The following is a 14,745-nucleotide window of genomic DNA, read 5'->3' on the forward strand; positions in this document are numbered from 1 at the left end:
CGGTGACGCAGCAAAACGAGGAAAACATTCCAGCTCCTCCAGGAGACGCAGACACGAAGGAGATCTGACTTGATCGTGATTTCTTCCAGCAGAAACATTCTCTTGTCTCGACGTTTAGTTTAAAAAAACAAAAAGACTGATTCTTACTTATTTCTCTTACTTTTCGCTTTCTCAGCAAGTAATATGCTATGATTCAAAAAAAACTTCAAAAAGGGGAGAGCAATTTACAAAAATAAATATTTATATTTACAATCTTACAAAAAGTACCGCATACGAAAAGGAACAAACTTGTGAGGCACTTGGGTAGATTTTCTTAGCATGTAAAAGTGAGCAAAAACGAAGCGTGTGCTATAATTTAAGATTTTGGCAAGTCCTTGGAAATTTATCTTAAAAAAAAAAAACTGACATCTATTGAAAAATATTTCTCCAAAAAAATAGTCCATGAGATGCAAAATTCCCCCCACTGCTCTCCTACAACGGCTGGGCTCCAGAGGCCTTCTCTCAAACTCCAATGGGTGACGCCGAGGGACGAGGAAGGTTTGGAAAACACGTGATCTCCGACAGGTAGGGACAAGAGGAAAGAAGTGCACAGCTCTCCTCAGGCCATACTAACCTTAACTGCAGAGGAGTGCGATGGTGACGAGTGTGTGTCAAGCTTTCGTCTTTTTTGCTCTGCTGAGAGAAGAAATACGAGGTTTAGGTTCAAGAAATACTTTTGATATTGCGCTTTGAATGATATGAAGAGACATTCGGTGAGCATATGACAGAATTTTTTCAAAGCGAACAGCACCAGGGCCGTCTTACCCCGTTCAGACTCGACTCCTTCGGATCTGGGCACGAGGGACTTCAGGCTTCCGGCCCCAGTGTTCTTCTCCACCTTGCTGCCTTCCTTCGTCTTGCTGTCGTTGGACACCTCGCGTTCCTTGGACCACTCTTTTTCGGCGGATTTCCCATCGTTCTTGCTCTTCTCTTCCTTCTTGTCATCCTTCCTCTTGTCCTTTTCGGCCTTGGGCGTCTTCTCCTTAGTGTCAGTGGGCTTCTCCTCCTTGGATCTTTCCTCCTTCTGTTTGTCCTTCCCTCCTGCCTTGGCCTCTGGAGTGCTTCCTGGGTTCTTTTCTTTCTTCTCCTTTTTCTCCTTTGCGGTCTTCTCTTTATCTTCCTTCTCTTTGCTCCCTTTAGTGCTGTGGAGAGATGAGGGATCTACTGAAGTCTGCTGAATCTTTATTATTTTTTAATATGATTTTTGGCTTTGAAACCATTACAAAGTAAACTAAACATACGGCCTTCGTTCAGAAATATAACTTTAAGTTGGAGGTGTTCTGCATTGACACTACTGATATGTAACATAACACCACTTACGATCTTGTAAAACCTAATGAATAGTACATATTGGTCTCCCCTGACTTTTTTTTGAAAGGAACAAACACTTGAAGTTGAAGCATTCTTTAGATAAGAGTTTATCTAACACAGCTCTCTCCTTAATGTAAAATTAATGGAGTGAAAAGCTAGTAGCTTTAGAACAGAAAATAAATCTGTTGCACCTCAGTCTTAAAAGCATTAAAAGCACAATATGATAAGTTTGATTTAAAAAAAAAAAATTGTCACAAGGACCAATTCTTACTATCAGCTAACTAGTATCTATGACTTTTGCCTCAAATTTGCTGCTTATTAATAGTTAAGTTTAGTTATGGGGTTGTATTAAAGGAGAAGTCCACTTCTAGAACAATAATTTACAGATAATGTACTTACCCCCTTGTCATCTAAGATGTTTGTGTCTTTCTTTCTTCAGTCGTATATTTTATGTTATGTTTTTTGAGGAAAACATTTCAGCTTTTTTTTTCCCCATATAATGGACTGATATTGGTGCCGAGTTGGAACTTTCAAAATGCAGTTTAATTGCGGCTTCAAATCCCAAATGTGGCTGTAAATGATCCCAACTGAGAAAGAAGGGTCTTACCCAGCAAAACAATCTTTTATTTTCATAAAAATAACACAATTTATATACTTTTGCCAAATGCCAAACGCTCGTCTTGTCTTACCCTGCCTGGACTGTTTTTATTCTGGTTCATGTCAGTTAGGGTATGTTGAAAAACTCGCATCTCATGTTCTCCCTCAACTTCAAAATCATCCTGTATCGCTGTTTTACCTTTCTTGTTAAGGGTGTTTGATCATCTTTGCATGTTCACTTTGCAAAGACAGAAAATACGATGTTTTTCGACATACCCTAACTGTTTTGAACCAGAATACACAGTTAAGGCAGAGCACAACAAGATGAGCGTTTGAGATTAAAAAGTATTTAAACTGTATTATTTTTATGAAAATAACACAAGCTAGATAAGACCCTTCTTCATCGGCTGGGATCATTTACAACTGCATTTGGGATCGTTTGAAACCGCATTTAAATTGCATTTTGGAAGTTCAAACTCGGGGCACCATATCAGTCCATTATATGGAGAAAAATGCTGAAATGTTTTCCTCAAAAAACAATTTCTTTACGACTGAAGAAAGACAGACATGAACATCTTGGATGCGAGGGGGTGAGTACATTATCTGCAAATTATTGTTCTGGAAGTGGACTTCTTTGAGGGATCTAAAATATGGTCATGCAGCTTTGTAAGTAACAACAAACAGTCAATATGTTACAGGGCTGTACTGTGCGACATATGTTGCACATGCTATAAATAAATGTTTAAGAGCCGCTTAACAGCATGAAATAATTTCATTGAGCGCGTTTGTGTGTGAGATTGATTATACTAGGGGTGTAAGATATGATTTTCGATCATAGAAACACTCAGATCTACAGATAGTATAACAAAGAATTAAAAAGAGCGAGCTCAAGAAATGTTTCATTTGACCTCCTTAGGTCAACTAATATCATTTTCCTCCGATTAATCACCTCCCTTCAGTGATCCTTTGTTGAAAAGAAGAAAATTATTTTGATACTCTAAAGCAGCCTACAGTGCTCTACAGCTCACTCAAACCAGTATACCTAGCCAAAATTAAACTAGTCTACTGCTCCCATGTAAAAATGAGGTGAAAAGGAAAGAGTGTAAACCAAAGTTCTGAAAGCTAATATGATCTTTTGGACCAAAAAAGCGCTGATATTAGGCTCTTTGTTTTCTCAAAGCCCCTGAGCTACGGGCTGAATTCTCTCGACTGTGTCATTCATTATTAAAACGGAGCACATCGTGACCTCTCTGTCCTCTCATCTCAGGTGAATTACATATTCCTGACTATGCCACTTTCCCTGACCCCGCCAAACCACGTTAAAACACTCAGAAATCCATTACAATCTCATTCCATTCACACAATTCCTGAATGGAAATTAATGGGGACCTTTCTTCGCCGCTCTCCCATTGAAGTATTTCTTTCGAAATGATGTTTTACACAGCCAATTTGATGGGCCATCGTGCAATTGTGTGTTGTAACAGCCATGCCTTTCAGAGATGGTTCCTTTCAAGACATTTCTCTCCGCAATTGCTCACTTTAATAGAATTGTAAGAGGATTCTTGCCTGGAACACTGTTCAATTTGATTACACAGTTCATAAGGAAGGTAGACTTTGATAAAGGATTGATTTATTTGGCGAGTAGTTTGAAATAATAAGCCCCTGCTAAACTTTCTCACCCCAGGGCTTCAACTTTTAATGACATTATATAAGAGATGAGAGCAGTACATCATTCGGCGAGCCTGAGCCTGCGCTGCGCCGCGCCGAGAGTCGGGCCTTGTGTGCGGTACCTGTTTGGCGTGCTGCTTCCGTTGCTGCTGCTCACTTTATTGGCTGCGGTGCTGTTTTTGCTGGCAGTTTTCTGAGCCGCCTGAGATTTGTCCTTGGATTTATCTGCAAACAGACCAAGCCGACATGGACGTCATTATTTTGTCCATACCTACCAAATGAGACAAACTATGGCGTGACAGCACTTCCTGATGAAGTGGAATAATGCCAAAGCTCCTCCGTTTGGTGACATAGTGAAGGAGTTATGGCATATGCTCTTGATTTAAATATATACAGCTATTAAGCATGCTGGGAAATTGCAAGCATCCTTCATGTGCCATTGAAAGCTCATTAAAAGTGAATGAAACACAGATTGTGCTTCACAGAAAGTAAATTATTTAAACACTCCCGAAAATGTCCTTTGAGATTCAAGGGGGAGGGTTAAAAAAAAAAAAAAAAAAAAAAAAAAAAAAAAAAAAGAGGTGCCACAACGGTCATTTTACAAAAAAGTGCATCCAAAGTGTCATGCTAAAATATTTGCTCATTCACCTGCTAATGACTTGACTCCAAAAGACAGGATTTTTAGATTTTTAAATAGCACTTTGTTAGTGCTTAGTGCCCTTTTTATGAAAATTATGCTCAGAGAAATAAATATCACTGCTACTAACGTGAGGCAGATTTGACCTGATGATGGGGGATTTCACCTCTCCGCAGTACTGTGCTGCAGTCAAGGCTACTTATACCTGCCGAAATGCAACAAAAACTCTGAGCAACACCATGTCTCACAACAGAGGTGCTGTTACTTGGGTATTGAGCCGCATGTGGTTTTTAGTGGATTTCGTTTGAGTGCCAAACACAGTGGTTTCCCAAAATTGTCTTCTAAAAGGTTGTCACGCTGCTTCCAGGAAATCCAGGCGTGACTTAACTCAGGCCTTTTCTAAAAGTGGATATGCACTACCATTCAGACGTTTTGAGTCTGTATGCTTTTTTTTTTCTGTTTACTAGTCAAAAGTGTCAGTAAAGACATTTTTTAAGGTTATGAGATTTCTATATACAGTTCAAGTCAAGAGTTTACATACACCTTGCAGAATCTGAAATTTTACCAAAATAAGAGGGACCATACAAAATGCATGATATTTCCATTTAGTACTGTCCTGAATATAATTCACATAAAAGACGTTTACATCTAGTCCACAAGAGAAAATAATAGTTCAATTTATAAAAATGACCCTGTTCAAAAGTTTACATACATTTAATTCTTAATACTGTGTTGTTACCTTAATGATCCACAGCTGTGTAAAAAATCCTTCAGGTTTACAGGCAGATGTATCGGTTTTGCCAATTAATCGGCACCGATAATTGATTGGCGGAACTATCGGTTATCGTGGTTGGGTCCGCTGCTGGAGCGGCTGAAAGGGTCGTCATTATACAGCCAAGTTCCTACAGTCTTTGTTATACAGCACGAGAGCGGCCTCTAGTGACAGAAATCACTGACAGCACGTGCCGTTTGTTTAGACACGTAACGCTGTACAGAGCGGGACAGTTCAAAAGAGGATTTAAAACATTGACAACGAAACGGTGTGTACAGTATACTGTAGTGCATGTTTTCATGTCATTACTAAGCAATGAATTTGTTGACCAGATGCTGCATTAGTGGAGAAAGGACAGCAGTATACTTTTGCCCGTTTGGTGATCAAATAAAGTCTTGTAGACCGCCGCTTGAATTGAACGTGTCCAGTGTGTGTGATGCCGGATAGCTGCGAGTCCTTCCAGACGCAGCACTGCACTTTTGCCGGTTGTGTGACTAACATATTTTTATATTTTGATTAGATAACCACAAATGTTCTAGAATAGAAGCAGTTAAATTGTGAAAGTACACAATATCCATATGTATGCGATTTTAATACTGTGGCCTTTGTGTAGATATTTAAAGATGGCCATCTTTAGCTTGATTGTTGATGTATCGATAACACTTTACAATATGAGTCCATTTATAACATTAAGATTGATAAAAGCTGTAGAATAGAAGTATTGTTCCTTGTGAGAGTGTGTTAATTTCAGCATTTACTGATTAGTTGCTTTTGTTAACATTAATGAACAATGAACTAACTGTAATGACTGTATTTTTATTCATTTACAAAGTATGGTTCAGTAGGCTACTTTTTTTTTTTTTTTAATAGTAGAATAGTAGAGCACTATTTATTTTCCATTCAGTCATATTAAAAACTATCAGCCGATTAATCGGTATCGGCCAGTGTGGTCCAACCTTGTTATCGGTATTGGTAAAATCCAATATCAGTTGACCTCTATTCAGGTACCACAAATTCTTTTTTTTTTTTTTTTTTTTCCAGCATTTTTGTGTATTTGAACTCTTTCCAACAGTGACTGTATGATTTTGAGATCCATCTTTTCACACTGAGGACAACTGAGAGACTCATATGCAACTATTACAGAAGGTTTAAACACTCACTGATGCTCCAGAAGGAAAAACAATGCATTAAGAGCCGGGGGTAAAAACTTTTGAACAGAACAAAGGTGTGTACATTTTTCTTATTTATTCATTTTTTTTTATATAGTACTGCCCTTTAGAAGCTACAGAAGATACTTACATGTTTCCCAAAAGACAAAATAAACTAAATTTACTCTGATCTCCAAATTCAATTCCAATTCAAGTTTCACCCCAATGCACTGTTTTCCCTTCTGGAGAATCAGTGAGTGTCTGAACCTTCTTTAATAGTCGCATACGAGTCCCTCAGTTGTCCTCAGTGTGAAAAGATAGATATCAAAATCACAGTCAAGTGTATGTAAACTTTGGAATGGGGTAATTTTGTAAATTCAACTAGTATTTTCTCCTGTGGAGTATATGTAAAAATCTTTTACGTGAAATATCTTATTCAGGATAGTACTAAATAAAAAATAACATGCATTCTGTAGCACCAGCACAATGGTTCTCAACACTGGTAATAATCAATGTTTCTTTGAGCAGCATATTAGAATGATTTCTGAAGGATCATGTGACAATGAAAACTGGAGTAATGATGCTGAAAATTCAGCTTTGATCACAGCAATCAATTACATTTTAACATAGATTCACACAATAAACAATTATCTAACAAAATAACTCCTTTGACTATTTTTTGATCAAATACATGCAGTCTTGTTAAGCATTAGAGACTTCCTTCAAAACCATTTCAGTATACTACCAATCGCAAAATTCTGAGCGGTAGTGGGATTTCTTAATTTTTTCCAAAACCAACTTTAACCTGTTCTTCAAAACAACTTAATCTCCAAGTTCGGCACGCACATGCTTGGTCACGATGACACTCACCTCTGAGCTCCTGTTTTATTTGTGACACCTCAGTGATACTCATGATGCGATCAAGTAATGAAAATCAGTAGATTCAAAATGAACACGAGTTTTAGAGCAATCCCACAAGATAAATGAAGGTCTGATTGTAGCTGCTAGAGCCGTGTGATGAACCGAATCCATCCTGAAGAGCCTGGAGTCATATGACCCGCGCTTCTGTTGTGATCAGTCCTGCTGGTGTACTTGTTTTTGTGTTAATGGGTCTGCGTGAGGCATTTCTGTTCTAATATCCGCTGCAGTTTTACCCCAATTCACACAGTAATTGCAATTAACTCCCTCAGGGTGGCAATTCCCACAGCGAGCATTGTACGCCATGGCGACGTGTTTCATTTTAAATGAGTGTCAAGACGTTCTCAATAAATGGACAAACAAGTCCAGATGCTACCAAATCAATTCCTGAAGCTTCACAGACAAAAAATAGGAAAATTATTCAAATAAAGTCACCTGAGTCCTCGACGGCACCCTCCTCGGCTTTGCCAGCGCTGGCAGCGGCAGTGGTGGCAGGCTTGCCCGCGTTGCCAGGTCCGTTCTGCAGAGTGCCAGGCGTGGCGCTGCGCACTGGCTGCTCCTTATGGTGGAACTCATTTTCAGGCACCATGTGCACTTTCCTGCCTTTCAATTGGCCAGAGTAGCTGCAAGTCACACACATGGTTAAAATCACGGCAGATGGTAATACGAAGTGTAATGCTTAAAATCACTCAGAAATGGATGGATTCAAAAAGAAATCCTCAAGAGGGGTTGTGTTCGTCGAGGCCGGCTTTTATGACAATATTAACGTAACTAGATTGCCATATTTTAGAGAGGCTGAACACAAGGTCTGATTTCCCCCTTTCATTTCTTGTTGATTCCACGTGTCTACAGAGAAACACAAAGTACAGGGCCCATGTCTGCCCAATAAGATGAGGTGTGCTGAGAAATCCCACTGGTGGCATGAACGCAACAATTACATGTCAACAGTTATTACCAATTCTGCGAAGGAAGAAACGCCAATTTAAAAAGAAATCAGTTCTTCATTATGATTGGACGTCTAATCAATTTACAAGCACTTGCACATTTTCTCTAAACTTTGTGACCTTCTCCAACAAAACTATTTTAATCCAATATACACTTTTGTTCAAAAGTTTGGAGTCAGTAAGATTTTTTTTTTATGCTCATGAAGGCTGAATCTTTTTGATTAAAAATACAATAAAAAAGTACTGAGAATTATTTTTACAATTATAAATAAATTTTCTATTAAACATATTTTGAAATGTAACTTATTTAGGGCCATATGATTTACTTATGACACTTAAATCAAATTACACTTAAATAATATAGAATCATATTTGCCATTTAATGCAAGTAAAACTAGCATCATATCATACACAATCATACACACAGAAGTTTAAAGGAATTCATGGCAACCCATCAAAAAATAAAAGCTCTGTTAACTTAGAGACAAAAATAATAAATAAAAATATTAAAACTTTATTTTTAAAGAAATAATTACATAATATTTCTTTGATTTCATGCTGATTTGATTTCTGATTATTATCAATGTTAAAAACAGCAGTAATGCCTAATATTATTTTTTTTTTAGTTAAAAAGAACAGTATTTATTTGAAATGCTGTATGTTTTTGTTTTTGTCAAACTATGTCAAAATCTTTACGGTCACACTTCATGAATTTAATGTGCCCTTATTAAAAAAAATAATAATAAATCTTACTGACCAAAAACTTTTGAAAAGTAGTATATTCTCAATGTTATGTCTAGTCCAGAAGGTAGGCCATAACATTGTCACCTAACAAGCTTATTTAAAGATGGAAAATGTAGATTACAAAAGATTAAGAACATAAAACTTTCTATGTTTCATGTCATTAGCTCAGCAACATCAAACTCTGCTGGAGTCAACTGAGTTCATTCTCTCATGTGCTTCATACAAGAATGTGTGTCCTACACTATTTTAAATTGGTTACTCCTATTTTCGGATACTGCCTTAAATGTAGCCGTCTATGTAGGGAGCAGACAGCAAGGCATCTTCACTAGGTTTTGTTAACAGAGCTGCCGTGTCATTCAGGAGAACAGCGGCTGCCCTTGGGAATCAGTGGGGCACGATCAAGTCTTTGTCACTAATTCTAGCTCCAGTGAAGCAAAACAGCCCATTACAGCTGATAACTGATAAAGATCGTGCTATCGTGAAACAACAAAGACCTTCCGGTCTGCAAAGTCCAATAGCAGAATGTTCATTAAGCAGCAATGAAGAGGCTCTTTAAGAGGCCAAACCTTCTCTTGCAATTTTGGCTGAACGACCGCAATGAATTATGAGCCTTCGAGTCTCCTGCTCTAACAAACGCCATCCCTTCACATGCGCCCGAGATGACCAGCCACTCCTGACCGTCTTCAACAGCACCAGTCCGACACATTTAATCAATCCCACTGCAGAGCGCATGCTAAAAGCGGCAGAAAAGAGCAACGAATAAATCTGCCTTAATGTGGCTAACCTCTGCCAAGAGAGACGCCCAGAAACTCCCTGCTGATAGTTAAAGAACAGCTGATGGTTGGCGTACGGGGACTTCCCTCATTAATGATTTATTTCTACAATTATTCAGTAATGTTTTAAGCCTACTTGTGCTCGCACATTGTAAGGCTGAGTGGATTTATTTGGTCACAGCACCCCTAGCGGTACAGTTAGGAAAAGCGGTTTAAGGCTGAGCAAATATAGGAAGACACAGTAACCAGATTTCTAATGCACTATGGCAAAGATGTGCAAATACTTTGCATACATGTATGACATAGGGCTGCACGACAACGGTTGGACTGTTAAGTACTGTTATTTTGTGCAAGAATATATTCACAATTATTTACACTGTAATTTTTTTAAACCTTTTTTTGATCAAATTATTGAACCTTTATATCAGCATGAATCAAGAGCATGTCAACTTGCATTATTTAATCACAAACAACTGTGTGAAAGAATTACACTTTAATTTGTGCAGAATATCTCAATAGATAGCCAAACCCCGAACTCTAGCGTTTTCAGCTCATCAGTGCTTTTTCTGTGGTGTAAGAGAGAGCGCGCGTACTCATGTTTGCCAGAATAGGAAGATTAAGTGAACCACTCGGCAGAAATCGTATTGATTTAAGAGAAAAAAAAAAAAAAAAGCTCTGATTGGGGGATTTAAACTCTTGACATCTGACAACCGCACACACAAAAGCTTGTGGAGGCTTGAATTAAATTAAAGGAAATTAAATTGAAACGTTTCCAGGACAAATAACCATCGGGCAAATATCACATACAATTAATAAATCAATAGAAGTGGAAATCGTGATCAGTGAAAATTCTTCGTGCAGCCCTAGTACAACATGTGCCACAGGTTTGTGTAGAGAGATATTTCAAAATATTTCTTTCTTTTGTGCAGAAATTCAAGAATTCACCTGCAACTTTAAGGTTTTGCTTGCAAACTGGGTAAAAAAAAAAAAAAAGACCTCTGTAGGGATTGGACTGAAGGTGATTAATAGTGGGGCTGTGAGAAAGTTTCAATCAAGTTTCAAGCTAATTTCATGTCTTTACATAAAAGCCTTGCAAAGATGCCGATTCACCCGTGTGTTTGATCAAATATGATAATGTGCTACAAGCAAATAATTTGGTAAACCCACTGATCAAATTTCACAAATTTGGGAGATGATCTAATGAAAGCTATGGGATTGAAAATTTAAAATGGCAGAGAATCTAGCTGAACTAAAAAAACAACAACAACAAAAAAATGTTAACCGAGTAAAAAACTGGCTATTGGATTCAGAGAGACAAATTGTGGGCCACATTTCAGCATTTAGTTCTAGGCTCTGCCGTAGTCTTCATATTTATAATCTTAAAACAAAGCAGGCACAATTAAAATGTGGAAAACACTACACTACCACCAGCTAGACTCCTGAAAGTGAAAGATAAGACTGGACCCTCTAAACCAGTGTGGTGAAAGCACTTCAGAATGCTGAGGCCAGCCGGCTCTCGGCTCAGTTACCCCATGGCTAACGCATAGAGATCGGGCCTCTTCTCTTTCTCTTCCTGGCAGATCTTGTGAACGCGGCACTCCAGAGCCTGGCCCAGGTTCAGCACCTTGGGGTACCAGGGTAGGATTTTGGTGAGCACGATCAGGATGTTGCGGATGTGGGTGTACTCGCCCGTCTCGAGACAGTGAACTGACGCCTGAGGAAAGAAGCAGAGGTTTTTTCTGTACATGAGGCGCTAACAAAAAGTCACATTTACACAAAATACAAAGCCTTATATAAGTAGTCTGAAATGACAGGAACATTAAATCACATTAAATGAGAACCACAGAGTTTTTGTGTAATAACACACATTCGTTTCACATTTGACTCAAAATATTAAGGCACAACGCAAACTGCTAAGCAATGACTACAACATGGGGATGTAGCGATATTATCAGTATTGTGGTATTATGAAATATTATTGTGGTCACATGATGATATGAAACGATATAGGTCTTCTGGGCAAAAACTGTTGATTTTTACAATATTCTAACATAAAAGGTCTTTAAAGATGTGTTTTGGACCATTATACTTTGGCACAGTATCTGTAAAACAAACTCAACCAACTAATGAAAGCACAACATGGCTTAATCCCTTCATCAAGTCTGTTTTTGCTACACGGGAAAGTGCATGAATGCAGTGAACTCGTTTATTGCATGTGCTGTGAGTTTAGCGCATGTTTAAGAACGCAACAGCCACCAGTTACGCTTTATTTTCGTGGCAGATCATTACCGTATTTGGTAACACTTTATGTTAAGGTGTCATAATACAGAGTAATTACCTAATTAAGTACTTGGTAGTAACTGCTGTACTTACATGAAACAAAATGTACTTACCACGTAACTAAGTTATGGAACAGCCTGTGATTACAGACTGAGTCTGTTACACAGCTACATATGTAACCAAAAGACCGTTACATATGTGTTGCACACTTTATTAATCTATTAAAAATGTAAGTTTACAGACATAAGCTACTTAAAATAAAGTATCAATATTGACTTAAGTGTACTTTGTGTGTATCTATACTGTATACCTCATTTAGTTGCAGCTTAGTTTGATTTAACCCACTAGTACACAGCTTAAATACATGAAATATTTTTCTAATTACATTAAAATGACAGATTACACTGACATAAGCACTTAAAATAAATGTACTTAAGTGTACAAGTAGCTGTGTAACAGACTCAGTCTGTTACATATGTGTAACAGTAGCTGCCCATTACATCTACATAATTACAAACTGTAAATACAGGCTGTTCCATAACTTAGTAGCTGTTGTACAAAATGTACTTACTATGTAACTAAGTACTTAATTAGGTAATTACTCTGTATTAAGGACACCTTAAAATAAAGTGTTACCCAGTATTTCACTAGATTTGTAGTGAGATGCCCGTTTTCACTGAAGCTGGAGTTTTCCTTCAAAATAAAAGCTCTACTGCTGTTTCCGTCAAAACAGAAGCTTGAAATGTGCAGTATGAATTGCTGACAGCTAGCAGTTTAAATGGGTAATGTTACTGCATTTCATATTCAAAATATCTCTTTCAAGTGTAGAAATGAGAAAAGTAGTATTGTAATTTCCCTGCTGTAGTGTAAAGCAAAAATTATGTACCTTTGAAATACTCATTTTCATTTATTTTACAGCGCAATATACGGCTATTACTGTCATAGAAATAAAAATCATATAAAAAGTGTTATTGTTATTATTATTTTTACTATTATATTATAATTTGTTTGGCTTCTAAAGCACCAGTGTGGATGTAATTTAGACATCCAGAGTCAGTATAGCACAACTACAAGGAGGGTTGAGTCATCTTTAAAGCTCAGGTACAAGTCAATTCACCGACTTTTTTTTTCTGACTCAAGTTTTCTTAGTTAAGAAAGTGGGATAGGGCTCTTAATTTTGAACTCTTTAAGTGCATTAGAAGAATTTAACTTCAAAATGTACAAAATTCTGATCTGGAGGAAGTGCTGTCAATTTAATTTAACCCTGCTGCATGCAGTTGCTGATGAATGTGACGCAGGAGAACGACAGACTGCGTCATGTAGCCTATTACAGTGGTTCTCAACTCCAGTGCTCGAGGCCACTGCTCTGCACATTTTGTATGTTTCTGAATCTGACACACTCAGTTCAGTTCATAGATCTTTCGCCTAACGAGCTGATGATCTGAATCAGGTGCGTTAAATGAGTGAGACATACAAAATGTACAGAGCAGTGGGCCCTGAGGACTGGAATTGAGAACCACTGACCTATTAGATTATCTGCATGATTGCAAATGTGATTTTGTTCACTAAACAATTGTATAAAAGCATCAAATTAATAATGTGTTGAATTTTAGACAAAATAATTGTCAATATTGCCTGTTTTGCTCAATTTCGCAAATGGAAATAGTTTTCTACCGCAGAATTGTTGCATTTCCAGGCAACGCAGCAGTATTTAATTACTAAATTAATCTGCAGTTTTTAACAATTTAAGTAAGCCAATGATTTAGTGACCTGTTCTTAAAGAACCGTAAACCAGTCATTTGCTTTGTTCATGAATTAAGCAGCTGCCTGAATGAATCGGCTGAATGAACATCTGAACGCCTCACTTAAGACAGTGACTTGCCACCACCTACAGGTACATTCATGTATGTATGCATGTATGTGTTTATTTATTTAATGTTGAATCTAAATATTTACGTTGAAAGCTACTGCTCTGTAAGTTCTAAATGTCTTAAATGATCTTTTGATCAATTAATTTGTGATTAATTTAATAATATCATTTACAATAATCAATTCTAATTCTATTAAATACATATTCTCAAGATAGCTGAATAGTTAAACATTTTGAAATCACTCAGTTCTACAACATGATATTCTTTTCTGTTTTCCCAGGAGTTACTAACTTTAGTCAACTTGTAATGCCATTTGTGGACAACATGCCGGAAATTCTCATAGTCCAGCTGATCTGCTTTGTTCCCTCCGTCAAAACCACTGGCTCGGAAAATAGTCAGGAACCCAGGATAATTGCCACACTCCTAGTGAAGAACGCAGAAACAAATCAGACAAGACAAATAACACCAGCCACGTTTAACCTAAAACCTCAAAGTATATAGGAAGAAACGATTTCAGCTGGTTACGTAATAAAAGTCTATTAGAAATGTTAAAATGGAAGATGATTGAACTTTAAAGATCAGTTTGCTCCTAATGAAGATTTAAACACTCCGATCCTTCAGGGAAGGGACGCACTGCCAACTCGTTTTCACAGATACCAATTTAGTCGTGACTAGAACGCGCTGGAGACAGCGCTGACAGAATAATTTAACCGGAGTCTAAACTGAGCTTTAGTGGTGAAAGCACACCATACCTTCTCATAGATGGCTCTGTCACTGTGCCATCGAGTCACAGTCTCCAACATGCAGCACAGAAAACGCCCGTAGCGGCGCGACTCGTTTTCCGTGCAGCTCGCTACCGTATAGATGATATCAGAGAACACCTAGATGAGCATGGATAGAAACACAGGTTGAGTAGGCTGAGAGAGAACTACTGCCGTCATTAAAAAAAAAGACCCCGCAATTCTCCAATCAACATAATGGAAATACTTCAAACATTCAGATAAAGGCGCAAAAGAGCAACACATTAACAAACAGAATCCTAG

At 37.7% G+C, this 14,745-nt stretch overlaps 1 protein-coding gene across 2 annotated transcripts in view; it reads right to left on the minus strand.

Annotated features, from left to right (window-relative positions):
• The window catches only part of thoc2 (THO complex 2), a 96,669-nt gene that overhangs the window by 12,856 nt on the left and 69,068 nt on the right, over positions 1 to 14,745 (minus strand). Inside the window, exons 26-32 of one of the 2 annotated variants that reach the window (XM_051127672.1) lie at positions 14,455 to 14,583; positions 13,994 to 14,125; positions 11,081 to 11,265; positions 7,526 to 7,713; positions 3,738 to 3,840; positions 805 to 1,181; positions 614 to 672 (exon numbers count right to left, since the gene is read on the minus strand). In XM_051127672.1, coding sequence (XP_050983629.1) covers positions 614 to 672; positions 805 to 1,181; positions 3,738 to 3,840; positions 7,526 to 7,713; positions 11,081 to 11,265; positions 13,994 to 14,125; positions 14,455 to 14,583 — 1,173 coding nt within the window. Of the gene's footprint in view, positions 1 to 613; positions 676 to 804; positions 1,182 to 3,737; positions 3,841 to 7,525; positions 7,714 to 11,080; positions 11,266 to 13,993; positions 14,126 to 14,454; positions 14,584 to 14,745 lie in introns of both variants that reach the window. The other variant, XM_051127671.1, reaches the window with a different exon arrangement.

This window comes from Labeo rohita, chromosome 14 (genome assembly GCF_022985175.1).
Source record: "Labeo rohita strain BAU-BD-2019 chromosome 14, IGBB_LRoh.1.0, whole genome shotgun sequence".
Taxonomy (NCBI): domain Eukaryota; kingdom Metazoa; phylum Chordata; class Actinopteri; order Cypriniformes; family Cyprinidae; genus Labeo; species Labeo rohita.